This window comes from Cannabis sativa, chromosome 5 (assembly GCF_029168945.1).
Source record: "Cannabis sativa cultivar Pink pepper isolate KNU-18-1 chromosome 5, ASM2916894v1, whole genome shotgun sequence".
In the NCBI taxonomy this organism is placed as follows: Eukaryota; Viridiplantae; Streptophyta; class Magnoliopsida; order Rosales; family Cannabaceae; genus Cannabis; species Cannabis sativa.
In genome coordinates, this window is record NC_083605.1 from 73,920,631 (window position 1) to 73,948,278 (window position 27,648).

The 27,648-nt window shown below is 33.7% G+C and overlaps 3 protein-coding genes across 3 annotated transcripts; 2 read left to right on the top strand and 1 right to left on the bottom strand.

Moving 5' to 3' along the window:
* Nucleotides 1-1,118: 1,118 nt before the first annotated feature.
* On the bottom strand, nt 1,119-5,724 carry LOC115715969 (eukaryotic translation initiation factor 3 subunit C). Its single transcript, XM_030644648.2, has 4 exons — nt 5,543-5,724; nt 5,277-5,343; nt 3,368-5,170; nt 1,119-2,335 (listed from the first exon to the last, which is right to left on the bottom strand). The coding sequence occupies exons 2-4, from the start codon at nt 5,298-5,300 to the stop codon at nt 1,382-1,384; spliced, it is 2,781 nt and encodes a 926-aa protein (XP_030500508.1). The 5' UTR covers nt 5,301-5,343; nt 5,543-5,724; the 3' UTR covers nt 1,119-1,381.
* Nucleotides 5,725-10,768: 5,044 nt separating this feature from the next.
* Nucleotides 10,769-15,711, top strand: LOC115715970 (uncharacterized). The gene is made up of 7 exons (XM_030644649.2): nt 10,769-11,373; nt 12,488-12,562; nt 12,645-13,161; nt 13,584-13,969; nt 14,090-14,316; nt 14,407-14,560; nt 15,051-15,711. Exons 1-7 carry the CDS (start codon nt 10,927-10,929, stop codon nt 15,177-15,179), a joined length of 1,935 nt encoding a protein of 644 aa, XP_030500509.2. The 5' UTR covers nt 10,769-10,926; the 3' UTR covers nt 15,180-15,711.
* A 4,969-nt stretch (nt 15,712-20,680) lies between these two features.
* Nucleotides 20,681-26,236, top strand: LOC115716638 (monodehydroascorbate reductase, chloroplastic/mitochondrial). Its single transcript, XM_030645481.2, has 17 exons — nt 20,681-20,922; nt 21,003-21,180; nt 21,260-21,359; nt 21,444-21,521; nt 21,683-21,754; nt 22,741-22,859; nt 23,015-23,099; nt 23,786-23,875; nt 24,258-24,359; nt 24,479-24,568; nt 24,668-24,748; nt 24,944-25,015; nt 25,096-25,190; nt 25,282-25,370; nt 25,480-25,542; nt 25,654-25,694; nt 25,801-26,236. The coding sequence occupies exons 1-17, from the start codon at nt 20,913-20,915 to the stop codon at nt 25,930-25,932; spliced, it is 1,497 nt and encodes a 498-aa protein (XP_030501341.2). The 5' UTR covers nt 20,681-20,912; the 3' UTR covers nt 25,933-26,236.
* Nucleotides 26,237-27,648: the final 1,412 nt, after the last annotated feature.

Here is a 27,648-nt window from a genome sequence, read left to right on the forward strand (position 1 = left end):
AATTTATTCTAAAATAATACCTAATACCAATTACATATCACTAAGTATAAGTAAGGGAATGAGTACTTTGTATTTTCATGAAAAAAATATTTGGTACCTTGTGTTTTTAATAATACTTAATTGGTACTTCATATTTTCAAATTGTACATATTTAGAACTCTGAAGTAAAAAAAAAAAAAAATGAATAAAAGCAACATTAGATTAATAACTAAAAATTAGACATCATGGTCATTACATAAAATGTTACCCTAAAGTAAAATTTAATCAATATAGTTTTTTTAAATTAACCAAACAAATCTCACTTATATGTAATCAAATAATTAAATTTGAATTTAAAATTTAAAAGAATTTAGACAGTTTGATTGTACTGATTAAATTTATTTAAAAAATTGAATATAGAATACTAAATATGCATGATTTTAAAATATAGGGTACCAAATTAGTATTATTGACAACACAGAGTACTTAATTTGTATTTAGATAAAATAAAGATTACCAAATGTATTTTTATTTTTGTGATGTGCATTTTAAAATTTTATAAATTAAAAGAAACAACTTATTAATTTTTTAATTTTTTTTAAAACGATATTTAAAGTTTTAAAATTTTTAATTTTAAAAAATAAATATAAAATTTATAAATATTAAAATTAAACATACTCTCAATATTAAAAATAAAAAATAAAAAATTATAATATTACAAATAATATATTAATATTTATATATACTTAAACTAATTTAAAATTAATATAAATTCAATTAATATATAATAAATAATATTAATATTTACAACTAACACTATTAAATTTAACCAAATATTCTTAAAATATTCTATATCAAAATTCATTATTTTAACTTAATAATAATTATTACAAAATATCAAATCCCACCAGATAGCAATTGTCATCATCACATAATAAATTCTCATCACTGATAGATAGTCTACAGTTGAGCTTGAGTAGCAATAATTATTGGCTGTGATCAACACGCTCCATTAAATCGCGTAGACTAGCCCATCTTTAGTTCGACACCGTCAAAAATGCATATTTATTTAATTTAATTTTAAAAATTAAAAAAAAAATAAAAATGTTTATTTCGTCTCAAAATTATTAGATTAGATATCACCAAACACTAAAATCATATAATTAATTAATCAGTCCTTCTTCAACAAAAATAATATGAAATTAAAAACAAAGCCAACATACAAAATCACCATTTGCTCAAAATTCCACAATTTGGCAAAAAAGTCAAAATCTTCATAAACTCAAAAAACATAAATATCAGTAGCCATTTTTGCTCTAAATTTAACTATGAAATTTTCATCATAACAGATTTAAGGTCTTCAAGTTTGTTGCCCTCAACTACTACTCATATGTTCCTTTCTTTAAGCTCGAAAACCCCGGCTAAGACTCACCATGCGTGTGGAAGAATCCATCTGGGATCCCCTCGAACCCGAACCGGTTCTTCCTGAATCTTGATACCTTGACCCCCGACCAGCTCCTCTACGATCCCTTGGAGCTTGACCGAATTGCATTGCTCTACCACCACCGCCATATCCTGCTCGTCCAGTACCGCCACCTTGCTTACCTTGATTGTAAGAAAAGTTCTCTTGCCATCTACTACCACCGCCACCACCACCAGCAGCAGCAGCGTAGTCTTGACCATCTCTACGCCTCATAGGCAGCTCCAATCCACCGCCACCAGTTCGAGCCTCTAGTGCCCTCTCATTATTCTCTGCAAGGATTGATAACTTTTCGGTCAATTGGAATGCTAAGGCCTGCAGCCTAGAGTGCTCAACATCTTGGAACACAATGCAATTAGTTGGCTGATCCCAACTTGCATAGAGTTCCTCGTTGATCATCATCTTGCTCACGATGCTGTGTATCTGAGCTTCAGAGAGATCAAACAACTTGGTAAGCTGGTCCAAACTCAGAGATTGATAAGACGAGGCATAGGTAAAGAGGTAGGTCCTCAGTGCCTCTTCCTTAATCTTAGCCTTGAGCATTTCGAGAATGCTTTCACGATTCCTTAGGAGCTTCCAAACATCGAGGGAGATAATAACATCAAAAGACTGCTGGAAGTCACCTTTGAGGAGGGCCCTAGTTGCAGCCATTACATGGTCTCTGACATTTTCAGGGGGACCGGTGAAAGTTTGCTTCTCGCTAACCTCAAGCAACCGCCGGAAATTCTTACTTATAACCTTTCGTTTTGCATCGTGCATGTTGGCTGCCATGTTAGGCACTTCAAGCAACATGGCGCATATCAGATGAACAGCTTCCAAGAGTTCGAGATTTATATGCATATGGTACGGCATCTGTCGTCTCCTTTCCTGTCTTTCCTGTAAAAATTAAATATTCACTGCATAAGATCGAAAACAAAGCACTGTTTTGTAATCCAAAAGTACCAAACTGAAAGTGGGTAAAAAACTATTGCAGGGTTGTTAGGAGCCATTAAAATTGTCAAGGGCAAAAGCATCACAACTCATAAAGGTGTAGACCCCATATCATAATATTGGAGGGTCTACCTGTATTAGTTTGTAGTGCTCCACACTCCAATAGCAATACTTATTTTACTAATGTCCTCTCATGAAACAATTTTCTTTTAGTTCTTTCATTCAAAACAATAAAAACAAAAGAGACAGCATGACTCGATTGTTGTACGTTTCAACAGTCAAATACAATGATAATGTATCAATTATTAGATTGATGATGATGATGAGTACTGCATTAACCAAGGAACCTTTAATGCAATAACAAGTAGGATGAAGAATGACCCTACTAAACCAATGATTGACAAACTGACAGCATAGAATTCCTATAAGCGACCCCATCGTGTCCGGTAATAAGCATAGGTCAATGCAAAAAGAAAAAGTACTCCCAAGTAATATGACCCCCTGAGAACTTCACTATTAAATTAAAAATAATACATTATTATCTTACTACAATTACAGAAAAATATTGGTGTCAAAATCCATTTACAAACATTTGATAGTTCAAACATCAATGTCTAAGAACTAATTAGAGCATTTATAACCTCTCTAACTCATAACTCCAACACTGCTGAAGATATCATTCTTCTAATCCCACCTCCAACTGTCCTACATCCTAACAACACAGCATTGACACTAATACAAATCGTTCATCTACGAATAATTAAAAACCAACCAACAACAACTTCATCTTTCATTTTAAATCTTTTATTCTTTTTAATCAAGATGAGAGAAATACACAGAAAAATCTTTCAACATACAAATTAGATGAAACCTCCACCCTGTAAGCAATAATCGAAGCTAATTCTACAAAAAAGAAAGACAATGACAATAATCTACGAAATAATTTCCTACTAAAAAGTATATTTAGAAAAGAAGTACCTGTTCAGGAGTCTTCTCATGATACCTGCTTTGTGAAACACCTTGAGCAAGCAATTCCTTTACCCTTCCACCAGAATATAGCTCGGCAAGACAGCTATGTCCTTCAGTAACTAGTCCAACCCGAAATGCACATAGACCAAGCTGTGCCATGGCTCTGTTAAACAGTATCTGTGTTGAGATGTCCATGTGCTGAACATTATCCTGCAAGTGACTCATCAACAGCAAATCACGGGAAGTTGAAAACTCATCCAGGAGAGCATGGTGGTAAATATCACAAAGCATAGCACGAGCTTTAGTACGCTCATCTCCATGCTTATATATAAGGGATACCAATAGATCCAGAAAGATCCTGCTACTCTCGGGAAAAGTGGGCTTTCGGGGAACAATCTCAGGTGTAGCAATAAATGCAGATGGACCTTTACTTTCTTCGACCTCCTTTGGCCCCTCAGGTGACTCTTCACCATTATCAGTCACTCCAGTATGCTCAGCTAAATTCCTCATGGCATCGTAAACCTCTTGTGGCTTATAATAGATGTGTTCAACCCGCTTTAAAGCTACCTTTGAAGCAGCTTTAAAATCTCCAGCTCGCTCTAAATAGTCTTGAACATTTTGAGCAAGAACCATAAATAACGGCTCATCCCTTAGTCTTTCCACATACTCACGTGTATGTGGGTCAATGAGCTGCAAGCTCTTAAAAAACTCATTATCCACCCGTTCCAAAAAGGCCACTAGATTACCCCAAACCCGAATTGTTCCATCATAGTCTTTTCCCTTCTGGGATTCATTCTCATCAGGCTCAATCGTGTCATCAACCACTATGTTTGCATTCTCCACAAGAATGTCAAGTATGAGAAGCATGTTCTGCACACACTTCTTCCACACAGTTATAGGCATGTGTCCATTGAGCCCTGGGTTGACATCAAACTGAGCAGAAACAACACTAAAGAGTATTTCAAGCTTTTGAGCAGGGGTCTTAGCAACCTTTGTCAAGAAGGTAAGCTGCTCTACCTGTTCAAACCTTCCGGTTCCCTTTCTGCCCCTAGCAGCCACAACCTCCTTAAACTTCTTGTTAACTATGTCCCATGTAATTTCACTAGGATCCTTCATGAGTTGCTTACCCATGAGCCTTTCTCTCTTGCTCACCTTAGTCTCCCACCCCGCTTCAGCTAAGTTTTCTCCATCATCCTCCCCATCCCCATCCTCATCTTCACTACCAGACTGAACAATCTTGGTAATATCCTCTTCAATTTCAGAATCTGTTTCTTCCTCCTCTTCCGACTCGTCCCCAACATCCCTATCCTCTTCAACCTCAGGATTCTCCCTATACTTATTGATAGCATCCTCATACAGCTTATTGTTCTTCTTCAATTTTTGTTTCATCGAGTTCAACGCCTTGGCATTGCTACTGCTCATCTTCTTCTTAGCCTCCTTATTAGCCAAAGCTTGAGTCAAAAAATCCTCCAGCATCACAAGAGCCTTGATATATAGCGTAGGAACCTTCACAGCCTCGGTAACACGCATAACCTTCTCAAGCTGTTTATTCATCTTGTCAAAGCTCTCCTGCAAGCTGACCCAATCATTAATCTTCATTGCATTCTTCATCTGATCAACAGTTAAAGCCATCTCCTCGAAACGCTTGTCTTTCGCCGATCTAACAACCCTCTTTTGCCCATCAGAATCATCACTGTCACTGGCATTTTCCCTAAGGTACCTATTAACAGTAGGCTCGGAGGTTGGCTCACCACCTCCAATCTCAATTTCCTCATCAATGTCACTCTCTTCCTCCTCAGAGTCACTTCCAGGCTGAAATTAAACACAAAAAAAATCATATTTTCAAAAGGGTTTCTTAATTTAATTTCATTTTTTCTAAATCCAACACAAAAATTAGGTTTTCATTCAAAAACAATACCTGGGTCCAGAATCGCGATGCCATATTTTCGCAGAAGAAAAACTATTCAAAATCAAAGCGCAAAAATCTGCATTCGGAAAACAAGGGTTCGATTGTTTCAATCAAATAAGCCTAAAATATGAAGAAGCATAAAAACTTGGTTCCTAAATCTGAAAAACCACAAAGACCAAGACGACCACCTTGTTTGTTTTTGTTAGCGAAAAAAGAGAAACCAACAACAGATAATATATAGCAACAAAAAAAAAACCCTAGAAGAAAGGGCTCACCGGAGAAGAGAGAAGAGATATTAGATCTGTGGAGAGCAGTAGTAAGAGGAGGCGGCGGCGGCGAGAGGTGTAAGAGTGACGATACTTGGTGAGAATGGAGATAACAGAGGGTTTCGCGGTTTAGCTAGGTTTTATTGGTTATGTGCCTTTTCTTTTTCCAATGGAAATGATTATTGTTTTATTTTTTATTTTTTTTAATTATTTACTTGGATTATTTATTGTTTTTTTTTTTTTTTACAATGGGAATGGTTTTTTTTTACTTGGAAAATTCCAAGATTATTTATTTGTTTATTTTGTAAGGATGGATAAGTTATTTATTGAGGAATTATTTTATATAATTTTTTTTAAAAAAATTTATGGTTTTGGTTTTTTTGGTGGTTTTTATGTGGGTTATGTGAATTTTGGTTGCAATTTAAATTATTCTGTTAGTTGCTATGTGGATTTTCGTAAAAATATATAAAAAAAAGCAATTTTGAAGTGTAAAAAAGCAATTTTGTTAAGGATGATAATTTATTATTTATTTTTGGAAAATTTGTGGCAAAATCTTGTTAACATTTGCAATTATTACAGATATAACTATAAAAAAAAATTGGTGGTCATTTACCGTGATTGAGTTGGGTTTGGTTACGGCATAGTCGCTCGAAACTCTAAAAAAAAAATTAGTGATGGTTAAGTCGGACAATTTTGCTGGTATAGACGATCTGAATTTGATTAAAGTAATTCTACCCAAGAAGTCAGGTAGGAATTTTTAGAAATTCACTTAAGGACAAAATCAATAAAACTTAAGCAAAAGATTTATTTATTCTTTATTTAACTTCTAATAAATCTTTAAGGTTAAAGGTAAAGTGGTCATAACCAATTATTCTGAAATCACACCGATTAAAACAACACCAATTAATACTTCCTGGCATAACTAAATCTCAAACTATTATCGCCGTGATATTTTTGCCCAACAAATTAGGGTTTCACAACTGCCGAACTTAAAAATATTTTATTTCATAAATAACATGTATAATACTCGTATATTCTAATAAAATTTCCGTAATTGATGTTTACACTTATTTATTTATTCTTATTAAATCTCTAAACATCACATAATTAGCTTAGTAATCTTACTCATATATGTCCAGGGTCGGCCTTAAGTATAGACGAGCTAGGCCTATTTTAACTCATGGTCGACCTTATATATGTCCTACATACACATAATACTCCATATTTAATGAAATATGTTTTATTAAACATAATTAAACTTTCAGAATATTACATATAAGATAAAATATTTTTGTCTCTATTTTTTAAAAAGCAAATATAGAACTTTTATTAAGTTGTCAAATTCCCCAAAAGATAAGACTGTACCTCAACGGGAATACATCTGGAAAATAACAAGATGCTCTAGCAAGATTATAAGGAACCATATTAGCAGATCGTTTAATAAAAAATAAGAAAATATTGTTTAAAGATGCAAGAAGTTCACGACAATTGTAATGACCGCTCTAGTAATTAAGGGCAATTAGCACTAATTTTTATTATTTTATTATTATATGTGACTTTATTTAATTTTGGACCCCAATATTTAGAAATAAATATTAGAGTTATAATTTCTCAATTCCGAAGATTTTATTAAACTCTAGGGGTATTATTTAGCTTATATGTGAAATATGTTATTTTTGTAATTTTTGTTCGGCGACAACGGAAAATGCGATGGATGGCTAGATTGATCACATGGGTAAGTTTAGAACCTTAATTCTTAGTGAGAAATATTTTTGAGGAAATAAATTATCGGGGTTGAGCGGGGTTATGGAAATTGATCATTTTACCCCTAGCTTTAGAAATACCCAAGTTATAACTTTAAGGGCATTTTTGTCATTTGGAAAAAATGAGGATTAGGTGGCTGCCATGAGTAAGTGACAACTAGCTAAGTTGATTTCAGCAAGGGAAATAGGTTTTCCCAACCATTTTATTTCATTTAGTGAAATTAAGAAAAAACCAAAAAAATTGAAGAACAACTCTTGTCTCCCTCTCTCTCTCTCTTCGAAGGCAGCAAGAATAAGGGGAAGGGGCTGTGATTTTCTTGTGTTTTCAGCCAAAGATTCAAGGGGAAATCAAACTAAGGTAAGCTCTAGCAACTCCTAACCCTAATTCTTGAATTTAAGCTTAGGTTGAGTATGTGAAATTGAGTTTCAGGGGCTGTTAGGTTTTGAAATGATTATGGTTCAAATTTTATAGTTTATTTGAGTTAAACTAAGTTCCTAGCAACTGGTTTTGATGCTTGGTGTTAGTTCTAAGCAAGCTTGAGTTTTGAAACTCAAGCTTTGAGCTTTAATGGCAACTTGAATTATAATGGTTTGTTCTGTGAATTGCTGGCTGGAATATGTTGTTTATGCCCTAATTAGGTACTCTGGAAGGTTTCATTGCATTTGGTGGAGAATTGAGCATTGAATGAAAAGTTTGGGGAAAACTGGTGCAATTGAGTGGGAGCGCTAACATAAACATGGAATCTATAGCTTCTATCTGGCGAATAGTAAGTAAAGGATGATCTCCTTCGAGCTTGACCAAACAAAAATAAATGGTGGAGTACTCATTTCACATAAGCTGAAATATCATTTATACGGGGTTAAGTGTTTTAAGGATAAAATACATTGTAGGGTGTAACGGTAATCTAATCCCTTTACAGTGTAGATCATTCATATAGAGGATCATTGATCAAATTAGGATTATAACAATGGATAACTAATGATGTGTCTATATGGTGGAACATATAGAGCATTCTATGTACTGAGAGTGCAATTCTAAGTTCTATGCGTAGATTCAACGAAGAATTAATAAGTCAGTGAATTTAGGTTATAAATTCTTGATCTGCTTATTGGAAGCTCGGTTATATAGACCCATGGTCCCCCCACTAGTTGAGATAATATTGCTTGTAAGACTCATATAATTGGTTTTGATTAATCAATTATAATTCTCAAATTAGACTATGTCTATTTGTGAATTTTTCATTAAGTAAGGGCGAAATTGTAAAGAACGAGTTTTAGGGGCATATTTGTTAATTATGATACTTTGTGTGGTTCAATTAATAAATATGATAAATGACAATATTATTTAATAATTATATATAGTTATTAAATGATTAGAATTGGCATTTAAATGGTTGAATTTGAAAATTGGCGTTTTTGAGAAAATGAGATGAAGAAATGATAAAACTGCAAAATTGTAAAAGTGAGGCCCAAATCCATATTGTATAGGGCCGGCCACTTTTATAGCATTTATCATCTGATATTTTCATTATTTTAATGCCAAATAATTCAAACCTAACCCTAGTGGAATGCTATAAATAGATAGTGAAGGCTTCAGGAAATTCACACTTAACTTTCTACTTTTTCCTTCAGAGAAAAACCTGAGCCTTCTCTCTCTATACCTAGCCGCCACCTTCTTCTCTTTCTTCTTCCTTGAATTTCGAACCTCTTAGTGATTAGAGTAGTGCCCACACACAACAAGTGATACCTCAATCATAGTGAGGAAGATCGTGTAGAAAGACATTCAACAAGAAGGAGTTTCAGCACTAAAGAAGGAGAGAAAGAGATCCAGGTTCAGATATTGATAATGCTCTGCTACAGAAAGGATTCAAGGGCTAGATATCTGAACGGAATGAGTCATTATATTCCGCTGCACCCAATGTACAGTTTCCTAAACTTTATATGTGTTTATTTCATAATCGTTTTAGAAGTTCATATTTAGGGTGTTAATCAACATACTTGTGAGTAGATCTAAGATCTTGGTAAAATAATTTCCAAGATAAAATTCATAATTTATAACAAGAGGTAAAATTGTTAACTTCTTTTCGGGCTATGGCTGTCTAAGCCCAGCAAGAGATCTCTGCCAAACTTCCTCAGGTGTAGGGGTGAAAATCGGTCGGTTATGGTCGGATTTATAATTTTATAACCGACCGGTCGGTTACGGTTTTTATTTTATGAAAACCGTAACTGACCGTTTATAAATTATAATCGTATAAAACCGACCGTACGGTTTTTGGTAGTTTTTTGGTTTGGCAGTTTTAGACGGTTTTAGGCAGTTTTGGGCGATTTTTGGCGGTTTATTGCGATTTTTGGTAGTTTTTTGGTTTAACCATTTTTTGTATTTCAAAAACCGAAATCGACCGCCATGTCAAAAAAACTGATACCGAAATTGATTGCCAAATTCGGTGATGACGTGGAACCGAAAATTCGGTTACGGTCTGGTCGGTTTGATGGTCGGTTTCGGTTTATCGATTTTTATGAACACCGTCAGGTGGAAGTGACCTCACCGCCAAGCTAACTAAAGCGAAAATTGACTTGGAGGCCGAGCGAAAAGTGGTCACGGAACAAGAAACCAAGAGGAAGGTGGAGCTGGAAGCCAAGCAAAAAATAGAAGTGGAATTGGAGGCTCGAAAGAAGGCCGAAGAAGACACAGGCATCCAATGAATAAGTTGAAGAGGAGCTAGCCACGACCAAGCCCCGAGGAGAAGAAGAATTGGTTGGTGCTCTTGTAGCTACTCTTCACTTGCTTTCGAAAAAAGATCAAAAAAATTGAAAGAATGAAGACTTCTTCCACCAATGAGGCTGAAGAGCCCAAATCTGAAACTGAGCTTCCTATTGTGGAACCAATTAATGAACCTTCTATTCTGGCTTCTGATACAAAACTGCCTCAAACGACACCAAAACTAAAACCAACCAAAACTAATTATATATTGAAAATAAGAGATTAAAAAATATACCTCTCAAAATTTAAGATAAAAACCTCCAAAAATTAATGTATATTATATAGTTGATTATATTTTTGTTTGTGGGTTTAGTAATTTTACCAATCTAAATAAATTTATTTACTTCCCTTGTTTATTATTTCACTTCAAGTTTATCTTTTTTTTCCCTCCAAATATAACACATTTTTTTAGATATATATTAATTAAATAAATGTATTTAATTAAATGTTATACTAGTAGAGATATTTTGGTAATTCTCGAATTAGAGTATTCTAGTAAATTTATATTTATATCTTAAAAACAATTTTTATGTATTTTATCTTTTTTTTTTAATATACATTATTTATTCGTGAAAAGATATTATTTTACTTTAAATTTAATTAGATATTTAAATAAGTGAACAATTAATACCAATTAAAAAATATCAAAATATAAAATAAACACACGATGTATTAATTAAATAAATAAATATCTATTATAGTAATCACCCTTATTTATCTTTTTATTAATTTTAGTTAATTAAAATTAATAAAAATAAATCTTTTTTTAGACTTAAAAATAAACATTATTTCGTGATAAAAACGTATATATATAAAGCCAGAAATTTAAGGCCAAATAAAACTATACAATCGAATTCGAGTCTTCGGCCATGGCAGGAGCAAGAAAGGGTGTTCTTCATCGCTCTAACAGAGGCAGCGAATCATCATCTTCCAAATTCAATCAAGCACTAACCTCTGATCCATCGGTTTCAACTTCTCACCCACGGAATCTCGAGCCCAATAATCCCAAGTGGGTTCCGAGGAATCGTGGGGTTAAACCCCAATTCGTTGACAAATCCGAGGTGGGTTCTTCGAGTCATGAGGTGTTCAGCTCTGTCTCTTTGGATAGTGAAATGGGTTCGTTGAGTATCGATGAAAGAGTTGAGAAAGAGGAGAGAGAAGGAGGTGTGTGTAGTAGTTCAGGGTCGAAGAATGAGGTGGTGGAAGAAGAGTCTAATGATGTTAGGGATTTATTGGAAGAATTGGCGTTGAGTTGTGAAGAGGTGGAGTTGTCAGAAGAGCAGTTGATGAGTAATTGTCAGTATCAGGATGATGAGGTAATTGGTTTGGTTTTACAAGCTCTTAATTTTGTGTTTAATTATTAATTTTGATTTAATTTTCAGATAAAGTTATGATTTTTACATGGGGACTTTAGATGGTTAGTTAAAATAAAGGTTAAGTGTAAAATTGTAATTTTTCTATAATTTATTGCCTTAAATGTTAAATATGATAAACATCAGATTCTAAGACTAAAATATTTAGTATCAGATATTTCTAAATAACGAAGTTTGTACCAGAGCAAAATATTGAGTTTATATCGCTTACGAACTTTAAACTTTAGGTACTTATACAGATATTTACTCCAAAATAAATAATGAGTTTTAGTTTCAATCGCCATAGTTAATTTAACAAAGTTGGTGTCTTAATGGAGCCTCGTGGTAGTGTTCATTAAGCATTTAATCATGGCTAAATTTCGCAAGATAGATGTTAATAGATCAAATTCTAGTAGGCTCATTCCAGTGGTGAGTGGTATAACTAAATCTGTTTTTATCGAAACTGTGAGTCAAACTTATGAAGTAAGTGTTCTTATTTTGATCGAATAGGAAGGTTGTTAATGTGGATAAAGCCATCATTAATTGAGATTACACTATGTTTTACATTAATTAATTGGGTGTTAGACTGTTACATGTGTTCTTTAAGTATAGATTGAAGTTGATTATGAAATTGTTTTCATTAGGGAAATTTGAGAAACATGTTTCTCTGTTAGTTTAATTGTCTTGTCATTACTCCTGTGAAGCAATAGTGATGTTCACTTTTGGAACAATTTTAGTCAAGGGTAAAGGGAGACAAAGAATCTTAAGTTACATAGTTAAAGATGCTGTGACATTGATTCAAAAATGTATTTGAGTAAACTAGTTTGCAAATGTGAGGCTTTTACTTTCTCCTAGTTCATTAAGCTCGTGATAGCAAAATGTAATTAATACTTAACATGCCAGATTTGAAGTTGAACAAGCACAAATTAGCTCTAAAATAAAATGACCCGGCTTGATCGGTTTCTAATTTGATGAGTGATGTCTTTCATAGCAACTAACTATATTGATTGTTTTCTTGCTATATCTATAGTGAGTTTCTTTTGCTAATCTCTTCTTTAAATTCTTTCTTTTCGTCTAGATACTTGTCCTGCAGTCCATTTACGGCGAAAATGTTCTCATTTTTGACAAACAGAGGGGCCTTAAATCTTTTCAGGTAATAACTTCAGAATCTTTAATTCATATCATATAAGATTAAATATGTAAATGTATAGTCTTTCACTTTTGTGTTTTTACAGGTTCATATAGATATAGAAGTGCCAAATGGAATCACTGTTACTACAAAGCTAAATTCTTCAGGTGATCTCAAGACCTCTGGCAAAGACGTAGACGAGTTCTCATACTCATTCAAAGTTCAATATCTTCCCCCAGTTGTGTTGACATGTTTATTACCTAAATCATATCCAAGCCATCTACCTCCTTATTTTACAATATCCGTTCAGTGGTTAGATTCTATAAAGATTGCCAATCTTTGCTCGAAGCTTGACTCCATATGGAAGGAGCAACCTGGACAAGAGGTATTATACCAATGGGTGGAATGGCTAAAGTATTATTCTCTTTCCTTTATGGGGTTTGACAATGAGATCATGCTTGGTCCTTATGGCCTTAAACACACTAAAGATAGGCGTGTAGTTTCGGGAAGTGTTTCACCTGATATAGATGTTCCTTTCATTAGAAGTTACAATGATCAGAGACTCCACGAAAGCTTCCAGCGGAACATTCATGAATGTTACATTTGTTTTAGTGAATATCCAGGTACTCTTCAACATTTCTTGGTTAAAATATTTCGTAAACAATTGTGATATTCTCTTAACACTCGTTCGATTATGAAGCTTACACTTGTAATGGTATATTTTTTTCTTCTTTATGGACATGATTCCAATCATTTAGCTAACCCTTCTTGTTCTCTATTCTACTATTTGTATGAGCTTTGTTCTAGGGAGAGTTTAAGTCTCTCGAATACCTCATGATTCTCAGATTTGCCTATTCATAATTTGCTTCTACCTTCAATTTGTCTTTATTTCTGCTTATTGTCTTTGTTATTGATTTGAGAATCCATACTTGGGCAAATAATCCTTGTTAGCGATTTAGTTATTTCGCATTACTAATTGTAAGCATACTCTGCTTCAGATGCATGAACATACATTTGAAAATACTGTTTATATTTATATTATTAGGCACCGAGTTCATCAAGCTTCCATGCCAGCATTTATTTTGCTGTAAATGCATGAAGACTTATTCTGATATACACGTCAGTGAGGGTACTGTAACCAAGCTAAAATGCCCTGATGCAAAGTGTGATTGTATGATCCCACCTAATTTGTTAAAAGGATTGCTCAGTGATGAAGAGTATGAACGGTGGGAGTCTCTAACGTTACAGAAAACACTCGAGTCTATGCCTGATATTACCGATTGCCCACGCTGTGAAACACCATGCATAGAGGATGAAGACCAACACGCGCAATGCTCACAGTGTTTTTTTAGTTTTTGCACTCTTTGCAGGGAACGACGACATGTAGGTGCTGATTGTATGACCCCGGAATTGAAGCTTCAGATCCTGCAGGTATTATTTTTGTTGTAAGACATTATAATCATTTTGTCACAGCCAATAATTATTTGTAATCTTCTTCGTCTTGTTTATTAAAAACTTTCCCATTTCTGAATGTTAACTTTGTGCTTGCAGGATCGTCAGAATTCATCCCAATTAAGAGAATCCCAAAAGCATAAAGAACGCGAAATGATTAATGAAATTCTTAGCCTCAAGGAAATATTTCGTGATGCAAAGCAATGCCCTAGTTGCAAGATGGCAATCTCCCGAACTGAAGGCTGCAACAAGATGGTGTGTGAGAACTGTGGAAAATACTTCTGCTATCGGTGTAACAAGGCAATCGATGGTTACGATCATTTCAGGTCTTTTTCTCAATTGTTAGGATTTATGTTTGCTTTTTTCCTTTTTTCGCCTACTCTATTTGGGACTAATAAACCTCTTATCGATTAAAGGGGAGGGACATGTGAGTTGTTCCCTCTAGCAATGATTCAGAACTGGGAGGAGCGCATAAATCAACGGCAGATTGAGGCCCAGGCGCAAGTTCAACTCTATGGTGGTGGCGATCACGGTCAATTTTGTCCTAATTGTCGTCAATTTAATTTCAAGGTGAGTAAAGAATGCGAATCATGAGAATCCTTAGGATCAAAACGATTACTGTGCTGCATAAGATCATAAAATATTTAAAATGAAATCGAGGGAATAAGGAAATCTTCTTTAGTCTTGCGTTGCTTAAATCGATATCTTCCCACTAAAGCACTGATAATGTGTTGTTGTTCCTTGTTTAAAATTCTCCCTAGATAGCCAAAATGTTTGAGACATAAATTAGAGTATCTTTGTTGACAAAAGAATGAGGGGAGGGTGTATTTTCAGGTTAGGGGAATTGGGAAAAACATAAAACGAATTTGCCACTCGAGAAGTAAACTTCGAAAAAAAAAATCTTTCAGTTCCATTCTGTGGGCTGAGGAAAGTTATATGTTGTTTTCGTTTTAAATTCCATGACGATATCATCATTGTCATTTTCATCGCCGTTTGCTTACTGAGATGCTGTGTCGATACGACAGATTTATGTTTTGTCCTGTTTCTTATTTTTTATTAGGTTGGCAACAATAATCATCTCTTTTGCTGGGCTTGTCAAACCAACTATTGTTACTTGTGCAATAAGGTTGTAAGGCGCAGTTCTCAGCATTATGGACCAAAGGGGTGCAAACAACACACAGAAGGATAGCGGTGCTGAAGTCTAATAATCCGTTATGGTATAAATTTCAAACATTTTCTTGCTATGACAACAAACAGTAGCAGACTACAGTGGATTTGAGATCAAGTATCAGTGATGAGGCCACGACGATTAGTTCGATATGATTTAAGATTTCTTGAAGTTAGTTGTCCATTAAATTTATTGCAGTGAACTTGGATGTCTGCTCAAATCATTCTACAAGCTCAAATTAGGTTTGTGGCACCAAATTCATTCATACATTGGTGGCTTTATTCATACATGTCTATTTCAACCTCTTTAGATCTTCTTTGTCAACCCTAGCTTGAACTCAAAGGAACAACAATAACAACTTAATTTTGTAGGTAAAAATAAAGAGTTTATATTTTTTATTAGATGTTCCACTTGATATTTATTTATTTTTATAGAAAAAGTATATGTTGTTATTTTTTTTTTTTGTGTAAGTTGGTTAATAAGGACATGGGACATTTTGTTATTATTCTTATAATGAAAATATAAATTAATGAGATTATACTATTTTGGTTCATTTTGTTATAAGTGAAGAGAAATATTAATTATATTTTAATTTAATAATTATTATAAATTATTTGATAGGTATTACCTTGTGGTGGTATTAAGTATTATTAGTGCTTAATAACAATGAGCTTAAGTGATTTTCTATCCTAAAATACCATATTTTGAGCTTTATGATTTGTTAAATGGTTAAAAATGATCTATACATTTTGAATTTAATAAAAATAATTTCAAATTTAAGCAAAATGTTTTCACATTGATAAAATATTTATTGAGAATTCCTTATGGGGGTGTGAAAAACACCCAAGTGGAGCTTTTTTTGAATTCATTTGGAACATTATCTTTTCTAATCTATGGATAAATTTTGAAGGGGCTAATATTTACCCATTGTTGTTATTGTGTGGACTAGTTGGTATCATTGCCAACCTACCTTTTATGAGAAAAGTTAAAGAGTACTCTTTTTTTTTTTTGTTAATATATATATCTATATTAACTAAATTTATATCCAAATAAAATTTAATTTAAATATATCTCTTTTTATGAGTATTGTACCCAAATTACCTTCACACCCTCACATAATCAAGACATAATTTTAAATTCATCAATTACAAGATGCTAATGGTGACGGGAAGAATTGGGCAACCAGTCTTGACAATATTATTAATGATTATTTTCTCAATCTTTTCCAAACGTCCAAAACCTCTTCACAGCTTATTGTTGACAATATAAAAGTTTCAGTTAGTGCAAACCACAATGATGCATTATTGAAACCGATCCTTGATGAAGAAGTTAAGTTTGCTGTGTTCTCTATGCACACTGACAAGGCACCCGGGCCTGATGGTATGGGTCTTGAATTTTTTCAACATCATTGGGAAGTTGTTGGTTTCGATGTTATTAACTTGGTCAAAGATTTATTTTCTACTGGAGCTTTGCCCGATAGCCTAAATGACACTCACCTTGTGTTGATTCCCAAAAAGAAAAACTTTGTTGTTATGAGTGATCTTAGACCGATTTCCCTTTGCAATGTGCTTTATAAGATTATCTCTAAAGTTCTTGCCAATCGTACGCGGGATCTTATTGATCACATCATCTCTGATACTAAAAGTGCTTTCATTCTGGGGCATCTAATCTCTGACAATGTGATGATTGTTTTTGAAGTAATACACTACTTGTAACGTAAAAGAAAGGGCAAGAAATGGTTCATGGCTCTTAAGCTTGATATGAGCAAAGCATATGATCGGGTTGAATGAGGTTTTCTTAGAGCGGTCATGCTTCGTATGGGATTTGCTAGTAGATGGGTCAAGCTTATTATGGCTTGTGTTTTGACGGTTCGATACAAAGTTGTGCACGGTGGTCATATTTTGGAGTCTATTTGTCCGTCTCGTGGTATTCGACAGGGTGATCCTCTTTTAACTTATCTTTTCATTATATGTGTTGAAGGTCTCTCAGCTTTAATTCAAAAGTTTGAAGCTGAAAGAACTATTCAAGGGTGCCGTGTTGCTCACCGTGCTCCATCTATCACACATATCTTGTTTGCGGACGACAGCCATTTCTTTTGCCAAGTAACGGAGGGTGCGACTGCTAGTATTTTTAATTTACTCCAGCTGTTCGAAAATGCGTCTGGCCAAAAAGTTAATCCATCTAAATAATCCATTTTTTTTCAGCCCCAACACAGATGGCACAACTCGAATCCAAATTTGTTCTACTCTTCATATGAATGAAGCTCTTGAAGGCAGCCTCTATCTCGGTCTTCCCAACATTATTGGTCGCAATAAAAATGCTATGTTTGGTTTTATCAATAACAAAGTTATTGCTCGAATCAACAACTGGGATGGGAAATTCCTATCTCGTGCAGGGAAAGAAACCCTCCTCAAAACTGTCATCCAATCGCTGCCCACCTATGCTATGAGTGTATTTCTTTTACCAATTGGTATGTGCAAGGAGATAGAGAAATTAATGGCCAACTTTTGGTGGAAATCCAACACTAGTAAAGGGCGTGGTATTATTTGGATGTCTTGGGATCAACTTGCCATTCCCAAAGAAGAAGGAGGTATGGGGTTTAGACACTTACATGATTTTAATCTTGACATGCTTGCGAAACAATGATGGCGTCTTTTGTGTAACCCTGACTCGCTTGCTGCTAGAGTATACAAAGCGAAATACTTTCCACATTTTGACTTTCTTTCAGCTAAGCTTGGTAACAATCCAAGCTTTGTTTGGCGTAGCATTTGGGGTGCTCAAGATGTGGTTTGCTTGGGTGGTGCTCGTGTTATTGGTGATGGTACAAACACAAGTATAGTGGGTTTTCCTTAGCTGCCAAATCCCCAAAACATGTTTATCACTTCTAATCACCCAAGTTTGCAACATAATTCGGTCAACTCTTTATTTCAGCTAGATGGTCGTGCATGGGATGTAGATGTGGTGACTGACTTGTTTCCAACTCATGAAGTCAACATCATCCTGGGAATCCCTTTAAGTAGCACGACAGGGGCCGATTTTTGGTCTTGGATAGCTGACCATAAAGGCTCTTTTTTTGTGCGAAGTGCCTACTTCCTACTGCAACATGAAAAACCAGCAGCTCCAACACCCTCGGGTTTCGGGCGTAAACTATGGCCTTTGAAGATCCCACCTAAAGTGTCTAACTTCCTGTGGCGTGTTATTTCTGGTTCACTGCCCACTTGTGTCAATCTTGTTACAAAACATGTGCCAATTTTAGCTCAATGTCCAGTTTGTAATTTACATCCAAAAACCGCAATCCACTCTCTTCTCAGCTGTGATTTCGCCAAATCCTGCTAGTCACCATTTGGTATGCTGATTAATATTGCTGCTCCTTCAACCTTTGGCAGCTGGTTTTAGAACATGCAGAATGTTTGTGATACAGAGCAAGTTTGTAGAGCTTCAATGCTCTGTTGGGCTATATGGAAATCACGAAACCAAGTTGTGTGGAAAAAATGAAAATCCACCATTAACGATGTTTTAGCTACAACTTCTATCACTCTTGATCATTGACGAAAAGCTCAGGATAAATTTGCTCTATCATCACTATCTTTTGATAATGGTGATGATGGGGCCGAGCTTTAGACTAAACCCATTGCAAATCATATCAAGATTAATGTAGACGCTACAATTTTTCATCATGAGAACTCCTATGGCTTTGATATTGTAGCGAGAGATTATCTGGGCAAGCTTATTGAAGCTAAAACATGTTACAAAGCTAGTTCTTACTCTGCTGAAGTCGTGGAAGCTTTGGGGATCAAGGAAGCTCTTAGCTGAATAAGAGCAACAATTGGCATAATATAGAGCTTGAGACTAATAGTCTTCTCACTGTCCAAGCAATCCGAAGTAGTTAGGGGATGTCTTCCATTTTTGGCTTGATTATTCAGGATTGTCGTGAATTATTGTCTTCTCTACTTGATGTCAAAATACATTTTATTAAACGACCAGCAAATCGAGTTACTCATGTTATTGCTAGGCATGCTCGATTTTCCTCTGGTTGTAGTATTTTCGAACATAATGTTTGGGCCGATTTAAAGGCTCTCCTGTATTCAGAATGCTTTTAATTCAATGAAGTTGATATTTCATTTAAAAGAAATATACAAATACTACTTTGACTCCTAAAAAAAAATAAATGAACACAAGTACATTCTTAATTATTTTCTCTTCCTTTTTTGGCCAACATATGTACTGTAATAGCATTATTATTGGGCACCAATGAGGTAGCACCTTATAATTGATTAGTAATATTCTCTAAAACATTTCCAATAGTATTCTTTTTTTTTAGCTAAGAAACTAAAATAGAGAGACATTTTTATTGTTGTAGTTCTAATATAAATTAAGCTAATTAGTAATTTTTCCCCTCGAACTTTGACATGTACCAAATTATGCCCCATGAACTTTTTTGGCCGTTAAAAATTCCCCCTGAACTATTTAGATTGTTAGATTTAAGGACTTTTGTCTAATTTTAATAAAAAAAATTCTAACATGGATGAAAGTTCAAGGGACATGATTTAGTACATATCAAAGTTTGAGGGGCATGATTTAGTAGATATCAAAGTTTGGGGAGCATGATTTAGTACATAAACAATCACTGAAACATTAAAATTGAATGAAATTAGACAAAAGTCCTTAAATTTAACAATCTCAATAGTTCAGGAGGAATTTTTAACGGCAAACAAAGTTCAGGGGGCACGATTTAGTACATGTCAAAGTTCAGGGAGAAAAATTACTAATTAGCCTATAAATTATTACAGAGCTCCATATCAATTCTCTATTATAGATAACCATTTTTTTATATGATTGAAGTTCATTCTTTTAAGTCTCACTCCATATCTTAGCTATTACATTAAGGCTAATTAGAATTTTTACCCCTTAAATTTTGATATGTATCAAATCATGCCCCTTAAATTTTTCTAGCCGTTAAAAATTCTCTCTGAACTATTGAGATTGTTGGATTTAAAGACTTTTATCCAATTTTACTAATTCAATGATTGTTTATGTACTAAATCATGCTCCCTAACTCTTATATCTACCAAATCATGTCTCTCAAACTATAACATATACCAAATCATGTTCTTTGAACTTTGATCTATGTTAGACTTTTCTTACTCAAATTAGACAAAAATCTATAAATCCAACAATCTTAATAATTTTTAGTGACCTTAAAAATTCAGAGTCATAATTTAGTACATGTTAAAATTTAAAAACTAAAAATTCTAATTTATTTTACATTAAATTATAAGACATCACATACTTAATTACACTTTGTATGACACCTAGAGGGTGGTGGTGCCTTTTAGCAATCCACATAGAGTAAGCCTAAAATGTCGAACCACTTGAAGCTAGCTCAAGTACCAGAGGAGAGTGCGTGTGTTGGAGGTCCTGGGTTCGAGTCCCAAATTATGTATTGTAATATATAAACGCTTAATTAAAATAATAAAAAAAAAAGCCTAAAATGTCGAACATACCCCTGAAGATTTTGCCAACCTCGAAGCAAAAAGCCCACAAAGCCATGACTGTGTGTGTGTATAGCAATATGAACTGGCTCACCTTTTCTTCTCTTAACAAAAACACCAATCAATGGAGCTTGAGCATGACCTTTGGTACTCATCTAAAGCCACCAAATAAATACTCACTTCACTCTCCATAATTAATTTATTATTATTTATTTTTTCACTCATATAAATACCTTCATCGAAAACCAGTTCCCCAATCTCAATGTCATCAGGTTATTCAACCTTCACTCTTCTTCTTCTTCATCTTCTTCTTCTTCAGCTCTGATCCTTATCTTCTTTCCCTAAGTTGCAGTTCGGAGATTAATGGCTACTTTATCTAGCTCTTCTTCTTCTCTATGGAAAAACGGTCTTTCTCTTCGCTCCACTCAATCTACCTCAATCGTTCGCTCTCCTGCTTTGCTTGGATATAGAAGAACCTTCCGCAGAAGCTTCGTCGTCGCATCTTCCAGTTTCGATAACGATAATCGAGAGTAAGATATATATATAGATTGAGTTTTTGAATTGGTGATTTTTCTTTTTGTGTGTTTGAATTTTAGTGTTTTGTTTCAGGTTTGTTATCGTTGGTGGAGGAAATGCTGCTGGTTATGCTGCTAGGACTTTCGTCGAACACGGCATGGCCGATGGTCGACTCTGTATTGTCTCCAAAGAGGTTTTGGAATTTTTTTTTCTTTCTTTTCAATCCAATTTTAGCAATGAAAATGCAAATTTTTTGATTTGTTTATTGAATTATTAGGCGTATGCACCTTATGAGCGTCCTGCATTGACAAAAGCTTACTTGTTTCCTCTAGACAAGAAGCCAGCTCGTTTACCTGTAAGATTTTTGTGATTTCATTACTTTACATTTTTATTATAGTGAGTTACAAATGTGTACATTTGCAATTGTCATTTGTAATTGTGTGTTGTTTAGTGTTTACACTGTTGCTGTTTGTTATTCTGTGTAGTGTTTTAGTTAATGTATTAGTATGATTGTAGGGGTTTCATACATGTGTTGGATCTGGTGGGGAAAGACAGACACCTGAGTGGTATCAGGAGAAAGGAATTGAGGTAATTTGTTGTTGTGCTGAAATGTTTTCTTTTCTTTCTCTGAGGTCTAAATAAGCTTTCAGTTTGTAATTACCAGAGAAAGGTTACACTTTTTCAATGCTTGGTGAAAAATGAAAACATAACTGAAAATGAAGATGGAAACTTTTAGTATTAAATAAGAATCCGTGTTGTAAAATTGCCTGGCTGGAGTCGTATCATTTTTCTTAATCGAATAATATAATTGTATAGATAGATCATAGTGCATCCTGAAAAGCTTATCTTGTTCTCAGTCAATATGTTTTCTATCATTCCTGGATATTTTTTTTTTTTTTTGGATAGAGTTTTGTAGAGAACGAGATGAAAAGATCAAGGTATAGATTAGATTGTAATGAACCAGAAAAGTTAGAATGGACAACCCTAGGAATTCGAGTGCCTGGACTCTCCCTGAGCTAAAGCTCTACAAAATTCTCTAGACAGTTTAGTCCTCAAATTCAGCTCTCATGTTCTATTCCTTCTCAGCCATAACCACAAACTACCCTCCAGACCTCTACACAATGTAACATTAGCAATAATAACATAGCATGAAATCAACAAAACCGCAACTCAGCTAAAAGTCAAAAACAAAATACAACAGCATCCCAATCTTTGTCCAATATGGCAGATTCACCATGCCGCTCTCCTGTTATCCTAAATATGCCTAACGTAAGTAAATCTGATGAGATGCTTATCAAAATTGTCACTAAATTATATTGAAGTGATGTCAAATTTTATTCAGTCTTTTTGGTGGTAGAAAATAGAAATGCTGAACTTGTTGCTGCTTATTCAATCTCATTTCTAGACTATATATAATGAACCAGTGACAAGCATTGATATAGAAAAACGTATGTAAATTTGATGAGAGGCTTATCCAAATTGTCACTAAATTAATGGAAGTGATGTCAAATTTTACAGTCTTTTTGGTGGTTGAATTGCTAAAATTTTTGCTGTTTTGTCAATCTCGTTTCTAGACGATCTATAATGAACCAGTGACAAGCATTGATATAGAAAAGCATACCTTAACAACAAATTCTGGAAAGCTGCTCAAGTATGGATCTCTAATAGTTGCCACAGGGTGTACAGCTTCAAGGTGCGCTTTATTTATCTTTGGAAAATAAGATTTCATATTAGATGATCTTATCTATCAACTATTGTGATTTGGTTCTGGATTAGTGTCAACACACTACTATATGCATCCATATTAAAAGCTGTAGCCAATGTTCTTTCTTGACTACAAATTTACAGGTTTCCAGAAAAAAATGGAGGAAACCTGCCTGGTGTTCACTATATCCGCGATGTTGCAGATGCTGATGCGCTTATATCATCTTTGGTAAATCATTTTTAATTATGTATTATCTGTTGTTTTCTACTATGTGTTAGAAATTTCCATGCTATGGAATGAATAGAGAAGATATCCCCCCTCCTTCCATTAATAAGCAAACTGGGAATATGATACTGAATTTTTACCTGCATTTTCTTTTGTTCGGGGGGAATCGAATTCTTTTACCTGCATAGTTACTTAGGGGTGTTTTGAGCTTAATATGATCTGGTACATAAAATTAAAGTTCAAATTATTAATAAACTTGTTGCCGTAGGACTATTGATTTTAAAAGAGTGTACATGCTATATTGTTGAAATTTTGCATCTTGTTGATTTTGATACTATTTGGGTGCTTGAAACTTTTCAGTAGAAATTTGTAATAACAGTGCCTTTGTTTTAGTAAACCAAACTTGAGCTTGAGATAATATCTTTGCGATATTTTTTGCCCATGTTTCAAAAGCTTTGCTGCAAACACCAAACTTACAAATTCTATTCCTTTATTGATAAATTATTTGGCCTCCAACTCCACAAACACAAACAACAGAAAGATTAATGCTGTTTTGTTGCATGAGCAATTTGTACTACAATTCCTTTCAGAATGTGGGCTTGTTATGTTAATCACTGGATAACTATATGGAACTTTTGTGCTTAGCTTTTCCTTTCATACTTTTCCGTTTCCTTTTCTCCCTTTTCTAGGAGAAGGCAAAGAAGGTAGTTATTGTTGGTGGTGGTTACATTGGTATGGAAGTTGCTGCAGCAGCCGTTGCTTGGAAACTTGATACTACGGTATGAAGAATCATTCCTTCAATTGGCTATTATTGACTACATAAGGCTAGCACAACGAGATATATAGATATATTTACGTAATGTTATATCTGAATCCCGTATTGCTACCTTAGTCGTTTTGACATGTTCTATTGCTGACTATGTGCTGGTTCCCTTTTTTGTTATTAATTCAAATTCCGGCAAAGTAGGAAGATATACAGATTATTAAATAAATAAAACGGGCATCAATATTACCTACAATTGTATTGCAACATACATATAGTATGTAACAGAACATCAATACTTACTATTCATTATTTCAGAAATAAAGAATAAAGTATAATTATTTTCTCTTGAAAAATCTGAACAAACATTTATCCTTTTTTTTTCCCTTGGAAAAAAGATTGTATTTCCAGAGAATCATCTGTTGCAAAGACTATTTACTCCTTCACTCGCTCAGAGATATGAAGAACTTTACAAAGAAAATGGTGTTAAATTCTTGAAGGTGCTCTCTCTCTCTCTCTCTCTCTCTATATATATATATATATAAAAATGTATATATATAAATCCTTGTATATAATGAAAACCCCAAAGAAGATCCTTTATTCCTTAATTGTTTTGTAGGGTGCCATGATTAAAAACTTGGAAGCAGGTGCTGATGGGAGTGTAGCTGCTATTAAACTTGAGGATGGGTCTACAATTGAAGCAGACACTGTAATTTTTTACACTTAAAAAATCGCTTTATCATGTTGCACCAATTTTGTATACTTACATATTCAAACATGTTTTCTCCCTTTTTCTTTTTGTGTGCAGGTGATTATAGGCATCGGAGCAAAACCTGCTGTCGGCCCCTTTGAAAGTGTGGGTTTGAATACCACTGTTGGTGGCATACAGGTACTTGTTATACTAATGGCACTAATTATTTCAGCATTCTGCATATAAATTCTTGAAAAGAGCATCTAAGTACACACTTTGAGTTTATTCCTCTATTTACTTAATTCTGGTAGCTGACATTACTTATGTATATACTTTGAGTTTATTCCTCTATTTACTTACAATTAAAATTACATCTGCGCTTTCAAAACCCAGGTTGATGGTCAGTTTAGAACCAATATACCCGGAATCTTTGCAGTTGGAGATGTAGCAGCATTCCCATTGAAGGCATGTTTTTCTTCATTTGACAAAAAGATCACTTTACTTGCTCTGAATTCTGTAATGAAACGTGGTTTAACAATTGGCAGTTGTATGATCGTATTGCAAGAGTTGAACATGTAGACCATGCTCGTCGATCAGCACAACACTGTGTTAAGGGATTGTTGAGTGCACAAACTCACAAGTAAATTGGACTAATCTTTTTTATAAATTATTTCATTGAATGTCAAGCACAATTATATTGGTGTTGACTTGTTTTACTGTATGATTTTCAGCTACGACTATCTTCCCTACTTCTACTCGAGGGTATTTGAGTACGAAGGAAGTTCCAGGAAAGTTTGGTGGCAATTTTTCGGGGACAATGGTAATAATCTGAAACTCATACTTTTTCATTTTCCTTTTCCTCTTCAGTTGTTTATCATCTTCTTAAAACCACCATAACCAAACCTTACACTATACTCATTCTCTAACAGTTGGAGAAGCAATTGAAGTTGGAAACTTTGATCCAAAGATCGCGACATTCTGGATAGAATCTGGTACCAAAGTCCATCAAAATTACTATCTTTCTCTACACATAAGTATGTATATATGCAATTATGCATCATCATCTTCGGTTCAAATCTAACACAACATTTAATTCGCTACAGGTAAATTGAAAGGTGTTCTTCTAGAGAGCGGAAGCCCTGAGGTACTTCTAATTACTCACATACCGAATGACTTCCAAATGTACTCTTACTATTCCTTTGATGTTACTACATGAAAAGAAAGCTGATATTGATTTGTTTCGAATGAAGGAATTTCAACTTCTTCCCGAACTGGCAAGGAGCCAGCCCATAGTTGATAAAGACAAGCTTGAGAATGCATCGTCGGTAGAGGAGGCCTTAGATATTGCTCGGTCATCTTTACAGGTTAAAGCTTCAGTCTAGGGACCCGATGATGGAGCCAGCTTTTAATGTAATGCTAATCACATCCCTATCTCACTTACCTTTTTTTTATCACAACCACTTCCCAATAATGATTTTAAAGCAAAAATAAATACCTCATTATCTCTCATTATGCACCATGCCCTCCTTGAGCAGCTCTATAAAAAATGTTTAAGATAAGAGTTTAATAGTTGTGCAGCTCCTAAACAAGACAACGAGTACGAATCGCATCGGTTTTTTTTTTTTTTTTTTTTGGTGTAATAAATTTGATTTTGATCTTAATTAAGTTTTCTTCTTATTATGCTCTGATTTGTTTGTTTGTTTACTTATTTTCTTTCATTTTGTCTTTCTTTGCTTTGCTTTGGCTGCTATGCTTCTTTGGCTATAAGTTTTTTTAACACACTAATGCCTATGGAACTTTATTCAAATTAAAATTAGGGAAGTTATCATGATCACTGCAAACTCTTGTTTTTTATTTATTCACAACTAATATATGTATGTATTTATAGTGAAAAATTTATTCTATTAGGTTAATGGTATTTTTTTGATTTTTTATGTTAACTTTATCTTAAACTCTTATTTTTGGTTTTTTATATTCTATATAAAATTTATTCTACATTTAAAAGTTAGCCGCAATAGTTAAAAAAAATTTGAAAGATCAAAATTTTAAATTCTATCTCAAATTTTTTTAAAAAATATATTATTTAATGAAAGAAATTAGATATACATGTATTGCACTAAAAAAAATTAATTATACATAGATTATTCTGTTTTATTTACATATAAATATATTGTAGCTAAGAGATTCGGAGAAAAAATTGAAGGATAATATCTTGAAGAATTGGAAAATTACATTTATTAATACAACCATGAAATCCAATTCATAATGATAAATCTACTAAAAATGATTATTGTAAATTTTGCCCTATACTTTTTTTTATTTGATGCGGTTATTGGTCATAGGTATAATTTGTTGAGTATATTAGTTTTAAACATGTACATATTAGTTCTAACGAGATATATTATATTATCGAAATTTATTATTAAACTACTATTTATACATATATTTTTGTTTGAATTTTTACCAAATTAGTGCTACATTAATTCTACATCAATAAATTATTTTGATAAAATGAACAAAATACAATTGAGTAGACACATTTATATAGTGATTTACTATTCCACATTTATTGTGAATTGAGTATTCTAAAAATAAAAAATTAAATAGAAATTCTGTTAATGTAGGGTCTGTACTGCACATAAAGTCAAGAAGTGAGTTTATTAATTTCTACTTCATTTGATGATAGGTTTAAATACAATAGCATCACCATTTATTCACCATTAAATAATTGAGCAGTTATATGACATCAAGAGGGCCAAGGGTCATAATTAGACACTGAAAGCAAAGGTTTAAGAGGCTTCCATGTTTGGCATTTATTAAATAATTTTGTATTAAGTAATCAACCTCTCTCCACACACACAATACAAATAATTTAAAATAAAGCATTATAATTAGACATTAGTATCACCTAAAGTCACATTTTATGGTTAGTTAGCGATATTTTTTAAAAGTTATTAACTTAAGTTATATAAGACTCGATACGCACTAATAACGATATGACACCCAGTGACAGGGTGTAATTTTTTTAAAAGCAAGACGGTAAAAGTAAACTTAAAAGGAAAAAAATGCTCTTAATAGAATTTGAACTCTGAGTCTAT